General features: G+C 43.2%; 2 protein-coding genes across 4 annotated transcripts in view; both read right to left on the bottom strand.

Annotated features, from left to right (window-relative positions):
- LOC105896463 (ras-related protein Rab-26) overlaps positions 1 to 15,116 on the bottom strand; it is an 89,749-nt gene extending 74,633 nt beyond the window's left edge. The window contains exons 1-2 of one of the 3 annotated variants that reach the window (XM_031568333.2): positions 14,350 to 15,116; positions 11,103 to 11,213 (exon numbers count right to left, since the gene is read on the bottom strand). In XM_031568333.2, the coding sequence (XP_031424193.1) occupies positions 11,103 to 11,213; positions 14,350 to 14,532 (294 nt within the window). In that variant the 5' untranslated portion in view covers positions 14,533 to 15,116. The remainder of the gene's footprint in view (positions 1 to 11,102; positions 11,214 to 14,349) is intronic. The other 2 variants (XM_031568328.2, XM_031568323.2) reach the window with 2 other exon arrangements.
- A 1,435-nt stretch (positions 15,117 to 16,551) lies between these two features.
- Positions 16,552 to 17,500, bottom strand: part of lmf1 (lipase maturation factor 1) — a 56,902-nt gene continuing 55,953 nt past the window's right edge. Inside the window, exon 11 of the mRNA XM_012823228.3 lies at positions 16,552 to 17,339. Coding sequence (XP_012678682.1) covers positions 17,165 to 17,339 — 175 coding nt within the window. The 3' untranslated portion in view covers positions 16,552 to 17,164. The remainder of the gene's footprint in view (positions 17,340 to 17,500) is intronic.

The raw sequence follows: 17,500 nt of genomic DNA, 5'->3' as shown, positions 1-17,500 counted from the left end.
ATGTGTGTGTGTGTGTGTGCGTGTGTGTGCGTGCGTGCGTGCGTGTGAGTGTGTTTGTGTGTCTTTCTGTGCATGTGCGTGTGTGTGTGTGTGTGTGTGTGTGTGCGTGTATGTGCGTGTATGTGTGTGTGTGTGTGTGTGTATGTCAATGTGTCCATGTGTGTGTGTGCGTGTGAGTGTGTGTGTGTGTGTGTGTGTATCTGCGTGTATGTGTGTGTGTGTATGTCAATGTGTGCATGTGTGTGTGTGCGTGTGTGTTGTGTGTCTTTCTGTGTGTGTGTGTGAGTGTGTTTGTGTGTCTTTCTGTGCGTGTGTGTGTGTGTGATTGTGTGTCTTTCTGTGCATGTGTGTGTGCGTGTGCGTGTGTATGTGTGTGTGTGTGTGTGTGAGTGTGTTTGTGTGTCTTTCTGTGCATGTGTGTGTGTGCGTGTGTGTGTGTATGTGTGTGTGTGTGTGTGTGAGTGTGTTTGTGTGTCTTTCTGTGCATGTGTGTGTGTGCGTGTGCGTGTGCGTGTGCGTGTGCGTGTGTGTGTGTGTGTGTGTGTGTGTGTGTGGGGCAGTGCAGCAGAAGAGAGGTGAGTTTGATGGCACCATTAGCCCAGCTGCTGAACTCATGTCACTCAGACAGTCAGACATTTATATCAAATTAAAAGCAATTTCAGCAGTCGGATACACACACGGACATGCACGGACACACACTCACACACACACACGGACACACACACCTGGGGTCATGAAACAGGATGAACAGAGCTGTGATTTCACACTCTCTGACGCGACTGCACTGAACACACACGGATCACACACACACACTGCACTGAACACACACGGATCACACACACACTGCACTGAACACACACGGATCACACACACACACTGCACTGAATACACACGGATCACACACAGAAATGAACTGACAGCACATCAAAGGAACTATGAAATGAAGAACACACATCAAGAACACACCACTAACATAAACTCCTCAAAAAAAGTTCGGAAACTTTATTTCGGTCGATTATTCCTCCCCTTTATTAATACCAATTGGTATTGTATTTTATATCTTGTAAGGATCGTGCATTCGTGGAATGAGCAACACAGCTAACGGTGTGGGTAGCGGCCCAAAAAAATGTGCCAAAATCCCCTGCAATATTGGAGGTACTCTGTGATGATCCTGCCTCTGTGGGGGCGAGCGTTGTCATCCTGGAGGATGGAGTTAGGTCCCAGATTCTGGAGATATGGGATCGCCACTGGCTCCAGAATCTCATTCCGATATCTCACTGAATACCAACAGAAGAATATTGCAGGGGATTTTGGCACATTTTTTTGGGCCGCTACCCACACGGTTAGCTGTGTTGCTCATTCCACGAATGCACGATCCTTACAAGTTGTACCTCGTTGTAAAGGTGACTAATCAGGCTTTCCAACGATATAAAATACAATACCAATTGGTATTATTAAAGGGGAGGAATAATCGACCGAAATAACGTTTCCAAACTTTTTATGAGGAGTTTACTAAAGGAGCTAGGGTCGCACTGAAGAATGTAACAACACACTAGGGCTGTCAAAATGGCTCAAAAATGACGTTCGAATATTCGCTTTAAAAAAACACATATATTCGAACATATTCGAATTTCTGGTTGCGCATTAGGCACGTCAATAACAGGACAAATTAATACAACGAGACATAACTACTTGTATAGGTAATTTATTTAAGTTTAAACATATTTAACAACATATTACCTACACAAAAATACGTAAATTAACTAATGGCCAAGACCGCAGAGCTTGCACACACTCGCACTCTTTCTTTCTCCCTCTCTCTGCCTCTCCCGCACCGCCTCGCTCTCTGCGCATAGCGGTTTAAATGAACGACAACAAGGGATACGGTACCTCGGTTCCAGTGCTTCACAGAACTCCCTGAAGCCTATCCCATCCACCACACTGGTCGCCCTCATGTCCTTGCATATGAACGAAATCAATTTTTGCGTGCAGGCCTCCTGTCGTGCCGCAGGCAACGAACTTGTGACGGACGGCGCAAAATATGTATCCAAACGTGGCTGTTTCGCTGAAGTTCCACATATTATGCCGTATTCACTTGGATGCACATTTTGGAGATGTAGCCTCACGTTGCTAGTTGTTGAATGGTAAGCTAACGCTAGCTTACATAGCTTACACACTACTTTATCTGTAGGCTCAACAAGTGTACAATCAACTGCCAAAAATCCGAAATATTTCCAGACATCACTCTTTAGATTTTTGGGGGTTACAATCACTTTCTCTGCTGCGGTCAAGCAGGGTTCTGCACTTTCTGCCATCTACCACCAAGTCAACTGTCAGCAGTGAGGCAACTTGTTGAGCCTACAGCTAAAGTAGTGTGTAAGCTAGAGTTAGGTTACCATTCAACAACTAGCAACTTGAGGCTACATCTCCAAAATGTGGAGATGTAGCCTCAAGTTGCTAGTTGTTGAATGGTAAGCTAACTTTAGCTTACATAGCTTATACACTACTTTAGCTGTAGGCTCAACAAGTTTACCATCAACTGACCAAAATCCGAAATATTTCCAGACATCACTCTTTAGATGTTTGGGGGTTACAATCACTTTCTCTGCTGCGGTCAAGCTGGATTCTACACTTTCTGCATCTCGCAAGTCAACTGTCAGCAGTGACTCTGTGCCAGACAGTGAGACTCCTGTGACCTGTCCCTGATCTCAGGCGTGCGCCCACCCGCAAAGCAGACAGTGCTGCCGCTGTTTTTTTTTGTTTTTTTTTTACATTCGAATATTAATTTTCACATTCGAAATTCTATTTTTAACAACTATTCGAATATATATTCGAATTTAGAATATTCGTTGACAGCCCTACAACACACACTAAAGAATCTAAAAACACACACTGAAGAATGTAACAACACACACTGAAGAATCTAAAAACACACACTGAAAAATCTTAACACACACACACTGAAGAATCTAAACACACACTGAAGAATCTACAAACACACACTGAAGAATCTAAAAACACACACTGAAGAATCTAAAAACACACACTGGGGAGTTCCGGTCATGACGTGGACGTGAGAAGTCGCAGAACCCATGTGCTCCGGTGAAATATATCACATATAAAAGTAAACCTGTTCGTTTGATGATGTAAAAAGTCTTAGTCGAGTAATATAAGTGCAAGATATCAGTAGGATCCAAAATGAAGTCGAGTAAACCCAGTTCAAGAGGTAAAGAGAAGAAGAGAGATGGCGATTTGGAGTTAGCTCATGGGCTAGCTGAAGCCCCAGAAACCCAAGCTAGGGAGGATGGAATTTTAGCAGCTATTCACGCTCTTCGGAAAGACTTCTCTGCCCAGCTCAAAGAAGTTATCACCTCAAACCACGAGATCAAAGAAGCCTTAGACTCCTTCTCCGAAAGACTAAGTGGGGCAGAAACCCGTATAAGTTCCGCTGAGGACCAATTGAACAACCTAGCTAACGTTTCTGCAACCACTCAAAGAAAGATGCTAGCACTCACCAGATCAGTGGAGACCATGGAGAACCGCCAGCGCCGCCTGAATTTGAGACTGGTGGGCTTGCCAGAGGGCACAGAGAAAGGTGACCTGGTGTCCTTCCTCAACATGTGGCTACCCGACCTCCTTGGTCAAGAAAATTTCCCGATTCCACCTGCCATCGACCAAGCATTCAGGCTTCCAGGGGCAGCAACTTCTTATACTAGTAGCAATACAAATAAGACCCATCTCCTTATGACTGAACTTGAGCAAGATATTAAAGACCTAGAAAGGGAGCTCTCAGTGAATAATACACCGGAGAATCTACAGAGGCTCTCAGAATTAAGGGCTAAATATAATAATGTCACAGCAAGTAAGGCCTTAAACAGTATCACTCGGTTAAAGCAGACGTATTATGATCAGGGAGAATCAGCGGGTAAATTACTAGCTTGGAGGATTAAAACACTGCAAAATGAAAGGGCTATCACTGAGATTGAAACTGAAAGTGGGACAACAACTAATCCAGCAGAAATTAACAGAGCTTTTCAAAAATATTATATGAACCTTTATACGTCAGAGTCCCCGGATACTAATGACCTACACCCCTTTTTGGATCAGCTTTCCATTCCAACTTTAGAGGAAAGGGTTAAAGAGGAGCTAGACTCTCCCATTACAAAGGAGGAACTGTTTGAAGCGCTGTCCCATATGAACGGAGGGAAAGCTTCCGGTCCTTCTGGTCTACCCATTGACATCTACAAATGCTTTAAGGAGATGCTTGTGCCACCCCTCTTTGATATGTTAGTCGAATCAATTGAAGCCGAACATTTACCACCTTCCTTATCAAAGGCCTTAATAACACTGATTCTAAAGCCAGATAAACCCCACATAAAATGTGGGTCATATCGTCCTATTTCACTAATAAACTCAGATGCTAAGATTATAGCAAAGGTGTTTGCGAGACATCTTGAAAACCATCTTCCTTCTCTGATCACCTCTGACCAAAATGGTTTCATAAAGGGTCGTCAAGGTTTCCATAATATTCGAAGACTACTAAATATTATAGATGTGAGGAAGGAAAGCCCAGACACAGCAATAGTCTCCCTGGATGCTGAAAAAGCGTTTGACAGGGTGGAACACAATTATCTTTTTGAAGTGCTTCAGCGGTTTGGGTTTGGGGAATACATCTGTAAGTGCGTGAAAATGTTATATCACTCCCCAAGCGCGTCAGTCATGACAAATTTTTAAACCTCCGAACCCTTCAAACTCCAACGAGGGACCAGACAGGGGTGCCCCCTTTCGCCCCTTCTGTTTGCATTAGCAATCGAGCCACTTGCAATCGCAATTAGACAAAACAGCAGTATAACAGGTATCACAATAGGGAATGTGGAGAATAAAATAGGATTATTCGCAGACGACATAGTTTTGTTCCTGACCCAGCTAAAGTGCTCTATTCCAAATCTCCTTAGATTAATAAATACTTTTGGATCAATTTCAGGATATAAACTGAATGAATCCAAGTCAAACATCCTCTTTCTTAAACAATCAGAGAAGTTGTCCCCCAATACAAACCACATTTAGGAATACTTCTAGTTTTACTTATTTGGGCATCAAAATTACTCAATCAACAGAGGACCTTGTATCCACTAACTATAGCCCAGTGATATCAGGAGTGACTAACCTTATTAACAGATGGACAACAATGCCAATTTCAATGATTGGCAGGATTAATATCCTCAAAATGAATGTCCTACCTAAATTTCTTTACTTATTCCAATGCATACCACTTCCACCTCCAACAAACTTCTTCTCAAATATGACCAAAGTCTTCAGAAATTTCATATGGAGTAACAGACGAGCAAGATTACGCCTCTCTCTACTATATCTGCCATATGACAGGGGAGGGTTGAAACTCCCCAACCTCAAATGGTACTACTGGGCATGCCAGCTTTGGACAACCTCCTTCTGGTTCAGACCCAGTCCATCCCTCTCATGGGTGGAAATGGAAAGAGAGACTTCAGCCAATATACCTCTTCATATGTATCTATACTCAGATAAACCGGATAAACTAAAGAAATTCACAGGTAACCCATTTGTTTCCAACTCCATTCGTGTTTGGCATGACGTTCATAGCTACCTAAAGGTTCCCCTTAAGCTTTCACAGTTCACACCCATTTGGGGAAACAACAATTTTTATCCAGGGGCAAAAGACAAGGGATTTAAACTATGGGCAGACAAAGGTATTGGCCAAATAGCAGATCTCTTTCAGGAGGATGTTCTCATGCAATTTGAAGATATCAGAAAACAATTTGACATACCCGCTAAACATTTCTTCAAATACCTACAAGTCAGAGACTTCATCTATAAGACCCAAAAAAAGTTCTCAATACCTGACCTCTCAGCAGTAGAAAAAATTGTAAAAAGCCCTCACCAGAGAAGACTTATTTCCATCTTTTATAAGATTTTGTCATCTGGGTCACCAGAGACATCAGAGGACAAGAGACTTGCTTGGTGTGCAGACTTAGGGGAGGAGATAACTGGGTCTGAATGGCAAAATATTTGTACCCTATCACAAACACAATCATCTAATTCAGGTTTCAGACTGTTGCAGTATAAATGGTCCATGAGGCTGTATATCACTCCTGAGCTTTTGAATCATTTCAATGAGAATATTCCTGATGTATGTATTAAATGTGAAACGCATAAAGGGACTCTTTTCCATTGTTTATGGTCCTGTTCAAAAGTACTAGAATTTTGGAGGGAGGTTGTTGAGACACTCTCAAATACATCAGGGGCGACTCTTCCTATGTGCCCAAGAATGTGCGTTTTGGGACTCATACCAAAGGACATTAATCTCAACAGAGCTAACAGAAAGATGGTTACCCTAAGCCTACTACAAGCCAGACGAACTATTGCAAAATGTTGGAAATCTATACAGAGGCCGACTACCAAAGGCTGGCTAGAGGACATTGTAAAAGTTATAGCCATGGAAAAAATAACATATTCACTGAAAGGAAAATATGCACAGTTTGAAGAAATGTGGACTTCATTCTTGGACTTTGTAAAGGGCCCTCAATTTCTTAGGGCTCTAAAGTGACCATACAGACATTACCCCTGTACAATCGATGGGCAACCCACTGTCTAAATACCCCTTGCCAATGTACCAATGAACGTGCCATCTGGTTTTGAGTGTGTCATTTTATATAATTTATTTTATTTGTATCATTATTATTATTAATATTATTATTTTTTATTTATTTATTTTTTGTCAGGTAGCTTGTTTCTTATGTTTACTGTATTTGTAACTTGTTCTTCCTTGAAAGGAAGGGGAAAAAAAGAAAAACCAATAAACACATTTTGAAAAAAAAAAAACACACACTGAAGGATCTAAACACACACTGAAGAATCTAAACACACACACTGAAGAATCTAAAAACACACAGTGAAGAATGTAACAACACACACTGAAGAATCTTAACACACACACTGAAGAATCTAAAAACACACACTGAAGAATCTAAAAACACACACTGAAGAATGTAAAAACACACACTGAAGAATGTAAAAACACACACTGAAGAATCTAAAAACACACACTGAAGAATCTTAACACACACACTGAAGAATCTAAAAACACACACTGAAGAATGTAAAAACACACACTGAAGAATCTTAACACACACACTGAAGAATCTAAAAACACACACTGAAGAATGTAAAAACACACACTGAAGAATGTAACACACACACTGAAGAATCTAAAAACACACACTGAAGAATGTAAAAACACACACTGAAGAATCTTAACACACACACTGAAGAATCTAAAAACACACACTGAAGAATGTAAAAACACACACTGAAGAATGTAAAAACACACACTGAAGAATGTAACACACACACTGAAGAATGTAAAAACACACACTGAAGAATGTAAAAACACACACTGAAGAATGTAAAAACACACACTGAAGAATCTTAACACACACACACTGAATAATCTAAAAACACACACTGAAGAATCTAAAAATACACACTGAAGAATCTAAAAACACACACTGAAGAATCTAAAAACACACACTGAAGAATCAACACACACACTGAAGAATCTAAAAACACACACTGAAGAATCTAAAAACACACACTGAAGAATCTAAAAACACACACTGAAGAATCTTAAAACACACACTGCCAACTGATGACTCATAGCAGGAGATGAGAGGAGGGGAAGCGATCATGTCAAAGGTGAAATGTGCACAAAAAAGGATGTCCCTGACAGTGACACACACATACACACACAGTCTCTCTCTCTCTCTCTCTCTCTCTCTCTCTCTCTCTCTCTCTCTCTCTCTCTCTCTCTCTCTCTCTCTCTCTCTCTCTCTCTCTCTCTCTCTCTCTGTGTGTGGGATTGTCAGGGTTCAGAGCACTGCTGTCAGACAACTGGACTGGGACCACATCCACACATATGCATGCGTTTGTTTGTTTGTTTGTTTGTTTGTTTGTGTGTTTGTGTGTGTGTGTGTGTGTGTGTGTGTGTGTGTGTGTGTGTGTGTGTGTGTGTGTGTGAAGACTACTGCCCTGGGAAACATGTTAATGATTAAACTGGCTAGACACTGCAGGAACAGCAGAAAATACAGGACAGAGGAGAGAGAGAGGGAGGGGGGAGATTGAGAGAGGGAGGGAGGGAGGGAGGGAGATGGAGGAATAAAATGAAAGAGCAGAAGAAGACAGGGACAAAGGGAGAATAAAAAGAGAAGGTCACTAAGAGAGGGTGTGTGTGTGTGTGTGTGTGTTTGTGTGTGTTTGTGTGTGTGTGTGTGGAGGTAGTTAAATGGGTTAACAGCAGCATGTGTCCAGGCTGTTCTTTCTTAAGTTGCAAAACTCCCCGAAGCTGCTTGTACTATAAAGACACACACTTACACACACACCTATCTGTGCATACACACACACACACACACACACACACACACACACACACACACACGCAAACACACACACTTGCACGCGTTTTGTCATCAATCTGTCTGGCTTAGGAGAGTGGGTGGCTGTCTGATTGTCTATCTGTGTGTGTGTGTGTTTGTATGTGTGTGTGTGTGTGTGTGTGTGTGTGTGTCTACATGTTCTTGTCAATATGTACGTGTGGGTGGAAGGTGTGATTTGTATTTGTGTGTGTGTGCGCGTGTTTCAGGTTCTCCCTAGAGATCAGAGAATAATGGACACACAGACACACACACACACACACGCATGCACCCACCCACGCACGCGCACACACACACACACACGCATGCACCCACGCGCACACACACACACACACACACACAAATATGCATACATGCATAAATCTGCCTTGAGAGCTTTGCTACCTCCACTTCACACACACACACACACACACACACACACACACACACACACACACACACACACACACACACACACACGCGGCAGTATCTGAATGACCCTCATCTTTCATATCACCAAACTTAAGCAAACATTTAGGACTCTTATATAACATATAGATGTGCCCTATACACCCACGTCATGTATTAAACATCAAACACAAAACACACACCTTTAGAACTCATTAAACTACACACACCTTTAGAACTCATTAAACTCCACACACCTTTAGAACTCAAGCGTGAACGCAGGCGTGCATGTACACACACATGGATGTGTTCCTTTACCCAGTGTTGTATAGTAACGAAGTAGAAATACTTCGTTACTGTACTTAAGTCGTTTTTTTTTATATCTGTACTTTACTTTACTACTTATATTTCTGTTCACTTTTACTTTTACTTCGCTACATTTTGCAAAGAAAACTGATACTTTTACTCCGATACATTTCCCCTGAAGCCTTCGTTACTCGTTACAAATTCAAATCATCTTTAGAAAAAAAATGAACCATGAGAGTGATGAGACCAACGACGGGGACTGTGGTAGAACACAGACTGCAAGCAGGTTTGGCGAATCAGTGGTCCTAGCGCACGTTAATGCGCTATTGACCGTTCGTAAAAGCCCCGCCCCCTTAGTTACGGTTGCTACGTCTTTTGAACTTGTTCATGCACAACACTGTCTGTCAGTGTCAGTGATTCTTTTTGAAGTAATATCTCCGCGATATCCTCCAGAACAAGGCAAAATGGACTGCAATATGCAGTGGAAGGATATATCCAAAACATTAAGATCAACAACGAAGGGGACACAACAGTAATCGAAGCAAAAGCATACAGGTCCTAATCAAAAAATGAGAAACCCCAGGACCTCTTCATTAAATGCCACCAGCACAAACTTGTACACTAGTCATGTTCTTTCACCGCTGGGTAACATCTTTATAATATTTCAAGCTAGCTACCTATCATACAAAGATTATTGTTATTATTTATTCCATCTCTGGCGAGGTATCTAGCTAGCTAGCTAGGATGGTGACAATCTAAAGTACAGTACAGTAACGTAGCAGTGTGGAGCAAGATAGCTGCTAGTAACATTATTATTCAAGGGATGTGTGTGCATGTTGCTAAAAGTATTTCACAGTCACTGTACTGATAACTTGCTTGTAAAACTGATGATCCTGATGTAATGCTATGGCTTTGTATCAGATCGACAGGTTATTGCTCTCAGGTTGTGCCTTATGCATACCTTGGGATACTCAGGATTAGGTTGCCCATTCACAAAATGTTACAATGTGCTGCTTTAGTATTGCCTATTGTGTTAAAATTGTGTTCAAATAAGGCCCAGTTTATAAGTATGCTCATTCTAGTCGGAATAAACTTCATAATTCTCAAAATTCTGACCCTTTGCTTTTTTATAAACAGCATTTACTTGTACTTTTACTTTCAATACTTAAGTACATTTAATATCAGAAAATTACCTGATACTTAAGTACAGTAAAGATCAGATACTTTAATACTTTTACTCAAGTAGTATTCTAAAAGGTTACTTTTACTTTAGTCATTTTCCAGTAAGGTATCTTTACTTTTACTCAAGTATGGCTTTTGGGTACTTTATACACCACTGCCTTTACCTGCCCGGCACATGGACCGCTTATGCCATTGCAGCATTATTTGTGCTCATGTGTTTAGTAGTGCTACGGCTACATCTAAAGCATTGTTTGTGCTTATGTATGTAGTAGTGCTACGGCTACGTCTAAAGCATTGTTTGTGCTTATGTGTTTAGTAGTGCTACTGCTACGTCTAAAGCATTGTTTGTGCTTATGTGTTTAGTAGTGCTACTGCTACGTCTAAAGCATTGTTTGTGCTTATGTGTTTAGTAGTGCTACTGCTAAAGCATTGTTTGTGCTTATGTGTTTAGTAGTGCTACTGCAACGTCTAAAGCAGCACCCTAACCCTAACCCTGGCTCATCCAGTGGCTGAGAAGAGAATCGACTAGAGGACTAAATATACATGTTTACGAGCCAAAAGACAGAATACAACTGTTTCATGTTAGTTTGATAGACATAGACAGATAGTTTTAGGTCACCTCTCAGCATTGGTAACATGTCACACATTGCGCGTGCGAGTGTGTGTGTGTGTGTGTGTGTGTGTGTGTGTGTGTGTGTGTGTGTGTGTGTGTGTGTGTGTGTGTGTGTGTGTGTGACAGATGAGGAGGATGGGGTGTCTTACTCTGAAGTCGATCCCCACGGTGGAGATGAAGCTGCCGGCCAGGAAGGCACCATCTTTAAACCGCACCAGCAGACACGTCTTCCCCACTCCAGAGTCTCCCACTAGCATCACCTACACACACACACACACATAAAAGAACAGGGTTTACCCCTTTACATCAATAAAATAACAGGGTTTACTCCATTACATCAATAAAAGAACAGGGTTTACCCCTTTACATTAATAAAATAACAGGGTTTACTCCATTACATCAATAAAAGAACAGGGTTTACCCCTTTACATTAATAAAATAACAGGGTTTACTCCTTTACATTAATAAAATAACAGGGTTTACCCCTTTACATTAATAAAATAACAGGGTTTACCCCTTTACATTAATAAAAGAACAAGGTTTACTCCATTACATTAATAAAATAACAAGGTTTACTCCATTACATTAACTCTCACACTATATAAAGCATCTGTCCATCATCTCCACCTTCAGACAGCAGCTTCCCCACACCCCAAGCCCTAGAGAAACTCAAACATCATTAACCAGTTTATGATGAGCAGATTCAGTTTTCATGCCCGCAGCCACCTCTACAGCCTCAACTGCTCAGGGGGTACTTATTCATTCAGATACTGACACATGAGTGTGTGTGTGTGTGTTTGCATGTGGCAGTGAATGTGAGCATGTGTATAAATATATGTGTGTGCATTTGTGTGTGTGTGTGTATGTGCGCGTGTGTGTTTGTATGTGCGCGTGTGTGTGTGTATGTGTGTGTGTATGTGCGTGAGTGCTAAGTGTGTATGTGTGTATGTGCGTATGTGCGTGTGTGTGTATGTGTATGTGCGTGAGTGCTAAGTGTGTATGTGTGTATGTGCGTGTGTGTGTGTGTCAGAGAGAGAGTCCCAGCACATGTACTTCAAAGACACAGACAGGTGTGTGGAGGAGGGAACAGCACACTGAACTCATCAGGATTCAAACGATCAGCTCAGACAGCACTCGTCTCTTACCTATGCCCTCCTCTCTCCTCTCTCCACCTCTCCTCACTGCCTCTTTCTCTCTTCTATCCTTCCCTCTCCTCCCTTCCTCTCCTGCCCTCCTCTGCCTCTTCTGTTCTTCTTTTCTCTGCTCCCCATGTTCTTGCATTCTCCAGTCATTTAGATTCACACCTTCAGCTCAGAGACACATTACACCAAGATCATTTCACTGCTCCTGATCCTCATATTCTCCTCCTCCTTCTCCTCCTCCATCTTCATCATCTCCTCATCCATCTCCATCTCCTCCTCCATCTTCATCTCCTCCTCCATCTCCTTCTTCTCCTCCATCTCCTACTCCTCCTCCATCTCCATCTTCTCTGTTTCTCCACCTGTATTTTGGTTTTCTTTTCTCATACAGTGTTCCCCTCAGCTCACATCCCTCCTCTCCTGTCTCTCTCTCCTCCTCTCCCCCTCTCTCTCCTCCTCTCTCCTTTCTTCTCTCCAGCTTTCTCCTCTCATCCTGTCTGCCTGTCTTCTCTTCCCTCCTGCCTGCACCTCTCTCCTTCCATCCTTCAGCTTCTCTCTCTATCTGTCTCTTCCCTTTTCTCTTCTCTTTTTCCCCTCCTTTCACACCTCTCTCCTCTCATCCTTTATCCTCTCCTTCTCCTCCCCTATCTCTATCCCTTTATTCCCCTGCTGTCTCCTCTCCCTCATCCTGTTTTTCTCTTTTTTTTACACTCATCTCTCCATATATCTTTCTCCTCTGTACAGTCCGGTCCCCATCAACAAAGAATAGTGTCTAGTCCACATCCACATACACACATCCACACACACACACACACACACACACACCAGACCAGACCAGAGGAGTGGATGGGCAGGGAGAACACAGCAGCAGCGTCAGGTAGACTAATACACCAGGAGTGGATGGGCAGGGGGAACACACACACACACCACACACACACACACACACACACACACACACACACACACACACACACACACACACACACACACACACACACACACACACACACACACACACACACACACACACACACCAGGAGTGTGGATGAGCAGGGAGAACACAGCAGCGTCAGGTAGAATAATACACCAGGAGTGTGGATGGGGAGGGAGAACACACACACACACACACACACACACACACACACACACACACACACACACACAGCAGCGTCAGGTAGAATAATACAGCAGGAGTGTGCTCTGACTCCGCACCACACGGCAAGGGAAAGACAATAATTGGAAAACGCAATCATGCAGCCCTCTCACAGCCCAATCACTCTACAAATGGGAGAAGGCCCAGATAGTGTCTGACACTGGGAGGGGGCTGATGCCCAGCTTTGGGCCAGAACATACAGTACAACTAAATTTGGAAATATATATATCCACAACCATCCAAGGCAGTACTGACCGGGATCAATTCCGTAATCAATACTCAATACCATGTCAAGCTGCTTTGTTCCACAGAGGAACACTTAGTGTTCTTAGTGTTACCTGTCTGTGAGTTTAATACCAATTTTAGACTTTAAATAACCTTCTGTCACCAAAATGCTCCTTGGAAAACATTTTAATGTTACAATCCATAACATCCAGAGAATCTTTGTCTTTCTCAAGACCATCATCATAAAGTTGTTGTTGCGCCCGCCCAAGTAATCTGAGCTCTGTGATTTATGTGTCTGTGTGACCGAGCGATCAGCTAACCCTGGACCCCAGTTCAATCTTCAGTCCTTCACTCCTGAGGCCAGTCAAGCGGGCACAAACCCGACATGCACCGTGAGACCACATCCGCACCGGGAGACCACATCCGCCCCGAGCTGCTGTTTGTTCAGTGACGCGTTGAATAGCCAGCGCGGGGCTGCCTCGACTCCTCGGTGTTGACACAGCTGTCACTCGCGCGTTTTATGACATTTAAGCTAGATCAATGATGCTCGGAGGCTCAAGTCCAGACGGTAAAACGGACGGCAAGAAATATGGGTCAGAAACCCAAAAAACTTAAATCAATTCATGGTAAAACGACATATGTCCTAATATAAACACATAAGACATTTAAATGTAGCTTTGGGATCATATAAATTACATACAAATCCACATGTCATTTAAAATGTCCTAACCAACCAAATGGACGTTTTAATAGCTTGTTGGCTAAAGCACAGTACTGTATTTTTCTTTTCCTTCTCCTCTCACAGGTGGTACAGTGGGAGTTTATGCTGGTGTAACCTGACAAAATCCAAGTATATCTCTAAAACTGAGATGAACCCACCTTGAAAGCGAGGTCGTAGAACTCGCCACTGTTGCTGAGAGACGGCCGGCTGGGGTGGATCACCCCGTTGGTTTGACCTGAGGCAGCGGCACCTTTAGCACTTCTGCAGCTCTCTTTGCTGTTGGGGGAGGCTGTAGGTGTGCTGCTCCCCGCCTTGCCTTTGGCCGGCTTTTTCCTGGACATCTTGCCGTGCGTAAGGACCTCCGTTTCTGGTTCGAGATGTTATCAAAGTAGGCTTGTTTCCCCAACTAGTGAATCATGTAGCTACGTTAAATATAAGAGGCAAACGACACTTTGGTTCCTGGGTGTCTCTTCGAAATCAACACAACTTTCACCCGTGGTCTTTCGGGTTGATGCTTGTTCCCATAAGTCTAGCGAGCCCACAGAAGCACCTGCGACTTTGATACTCCTGCGGTTCTTCGTTCTTGACAACAACGGGCGATTCTCCGCCGTGAGATTTGTGATGGCTGTGTTTGCGCGAGTGCACACAGGTGATGTCGCGCGGTTCTTCCTAGAGCGACGTGTCCCAGTGGTCGCGCGCCGAGCGTCAGCACCAGTCGCTACTGTAATGAGCTCGGAGCGCACGAGCTCATCCAGCGCCTATCGCTAGTGTAGCTCTCCTAGCTCTCTCGCGCACAAGGCGAGGTTTCTTTTTGTCGACCACGCGAGCGTTTAAAGGCACCGAGGCTTGTTTCCCCCACTTTTTCATCACAAACTCTGCACTTGGCAATGTTCGTTTCGTAATTACCCTACACCTTTTATGTACGGGCTTGAATTATTATGGTATTTGAATTAGCCTATGTGAAAGCTACACAGACTAAATGCTTCTTTCAAGGACGGCGCATCTTTATTAGGCAAGTGATGCACAGTACAGAAGCGCTGGATTTTGACCGAAAAAGCACCTGATACTGGAGTCTAGCCACGTGTGACTGCGCTCCTGCAGGGCCGCTGCTCTTTAACTTACCTGCAAACAAGCTCCTAGTGTCATTTTAAAGCAGCAGTAAGGAGCTTTCGTCTAAACAAGAAAGCTATGCATGTAAAAGCCTTGCAGACAGCACCAACAGCTCAAATGGCACTGATAAAACCTCGCTGACATGCTAATTAGTGTCTTTTGGTGATATAGCTGGCAATTTTACATTTTGAAAGCTTTTTTTTTCATTTTCGCAGGATGTTCCAGCCCGGATCTACATTGTTCATATCCTGGATGGATTGTGGGAATGACACGTGCCTACCTGTCTTCACATGGCCATATACCATCAGAATAAATGTGAAGATGACACCAAAATATCGTCTAGTATCATCTAGCTAATAGTCAGATACTAGTTGCCTATAAAAACATATTTCATAAAATGGCAAATTGTTGCATTGTGTTGCTTTAAGGGAATTTTCAAAGCAGCTTTCAGGCTACAACAGGCCGACAACTACAGCAATAGCCACCCATTTGACATAATCACATTAAAAATCACAACAAAATATTTTATATAAACAAAATGGATTCCACGTCATGAGGTCAGATTTACTGAGTTAGTTATTGCGACTGTTATAGGATGCCAATGATTTATCTCTGGCTCAGTGTGTCACTGGCTTTTCTGTAACAAACAGGCAAACATAGATTTACACTAAAGGGTTTTACAGAGAGCGCTCTACAGACATAAACTGTGCTGACTGTTCTGCAGTCTATATGACAGCACACACACACACACACACACACACAGAGGGCCATATGACAGCTCAAGGACATGGCCATTAGATATCTAGAAATCAGATTCAATCCGTCAGCTTCTCTCTCTCCCTCTGTCTCTGGTCCTCGAGCTCATTACTCTTTTCCATTTTTCATTGTTGAGTCTCTCTCTCTCTCTCTCTTTCTCTCTTTCTCTCTTTCTCTCTCTCGCTCTCTTTCTCTCCCTCAGTCTATCTCTCTGGCATAAGCAGATGTTGTGTGTCTAGACCAGCTGAAACTAGACACACTCCAAATCACATACTGAAGGACGCAAAAGCACACACACATAGGCACAAACACACACACACACACACACACACACACAGAGGGCAATAGACAAGCACAGCACACATACGCACGCATACCCATACAAAACAACACCAACGCACATCCAGACGCAGACACACACAAACACACACACGCCAAACATACAGACACACACACACATGCACAAGTAAGAAAAAACAGGTCTGACACACAGATTGGTCCCAATGATGATATGATTATTAATGACCTTCTTACATTCACTAGGTCGAGATGAGTGGTCAAGATAGGCTTACAAAGTATCAAAACATGACAATAACAAATATATTAGAAACTGGGTTCTTCTACTAATGTTCTGCAAGTTACTCTCTCCATTCACAATCATGTAAGGACACTCAAACCGTGTGAGAATGTTCCACACTGCCCACTGTAGGCTGACCCATGCATTGCAAAGGAAAATAATATTGTGTAATTAATATAATATAGTTGATATATATCCCAAGATAACCAATGTCTCATGGCTCCTTTTACTGCACGGTATATGTACAGAACAGTACAGAATTATATGGTACACTGTTAAACTCATAAATGTCACATAAAATCCCTGCATTTGGTCCATTTCTACGTTCCACACATTTTGCTTCCTAATTAGGCATCTCCACCTTGACCTAATCGATTTGTAGACAGTTCTTCACAGTGTAACACCTCCTCATTGAACCCAAAACCCTTTGGCACTGAAGCAAGTGGAGAGGGACGGGGGGGGGAGAGCCAGAGAATCGATCCACAGGTGTCTCACTTGTCCAGCTTCCACTTCCTGGGTCAGAGGTCACGTCAGTAGGACTCCGGGAGGGGCCAGTCGCGAGACTGGAAGTAGTTCCTGAGAGAGGTGACGTTGACGGGGGGGAAGTACGGGCCGATGCGCCTGCGGGCCCACCACATGCCCTGAGACGCACTCACACCGCCCGGCGCCGTGAACTTATACCGGAAATGCTCACCGCGGATCCACCTGACAAGGGTGGGGTTGGAGAGAGAGAGGAGGAGGGAGAGAGATGTACTGTCTTAATGTCTGGAGAGATTGAATGGGTTCTGGTACACAGCGACGCCAGTAAACACTTGCTTGAATTTGGAGTTTGAATGGAGAGGAAGAGGAGAGAGATGAAGGAGGAC

This window comes from Clupea harengus, chromosome 1 (assembly GCF_900700415.2).
Source record: "Clupea harengus chromosome 1, Ch_v2.0.2, whole genome shotgun sequence".
Taxonomy (NCBI): Eukaryota; Metazoa; Chordata; class Actinopteri; order Clupeiformes; family Clupeidae; genus Clupea; species Clupea harengus.
The sequence above is the reverse complement of the archived record's forward strand: the minus strand, read 5'-3'. Positions and strand labels throughout refer to the sequence as shown.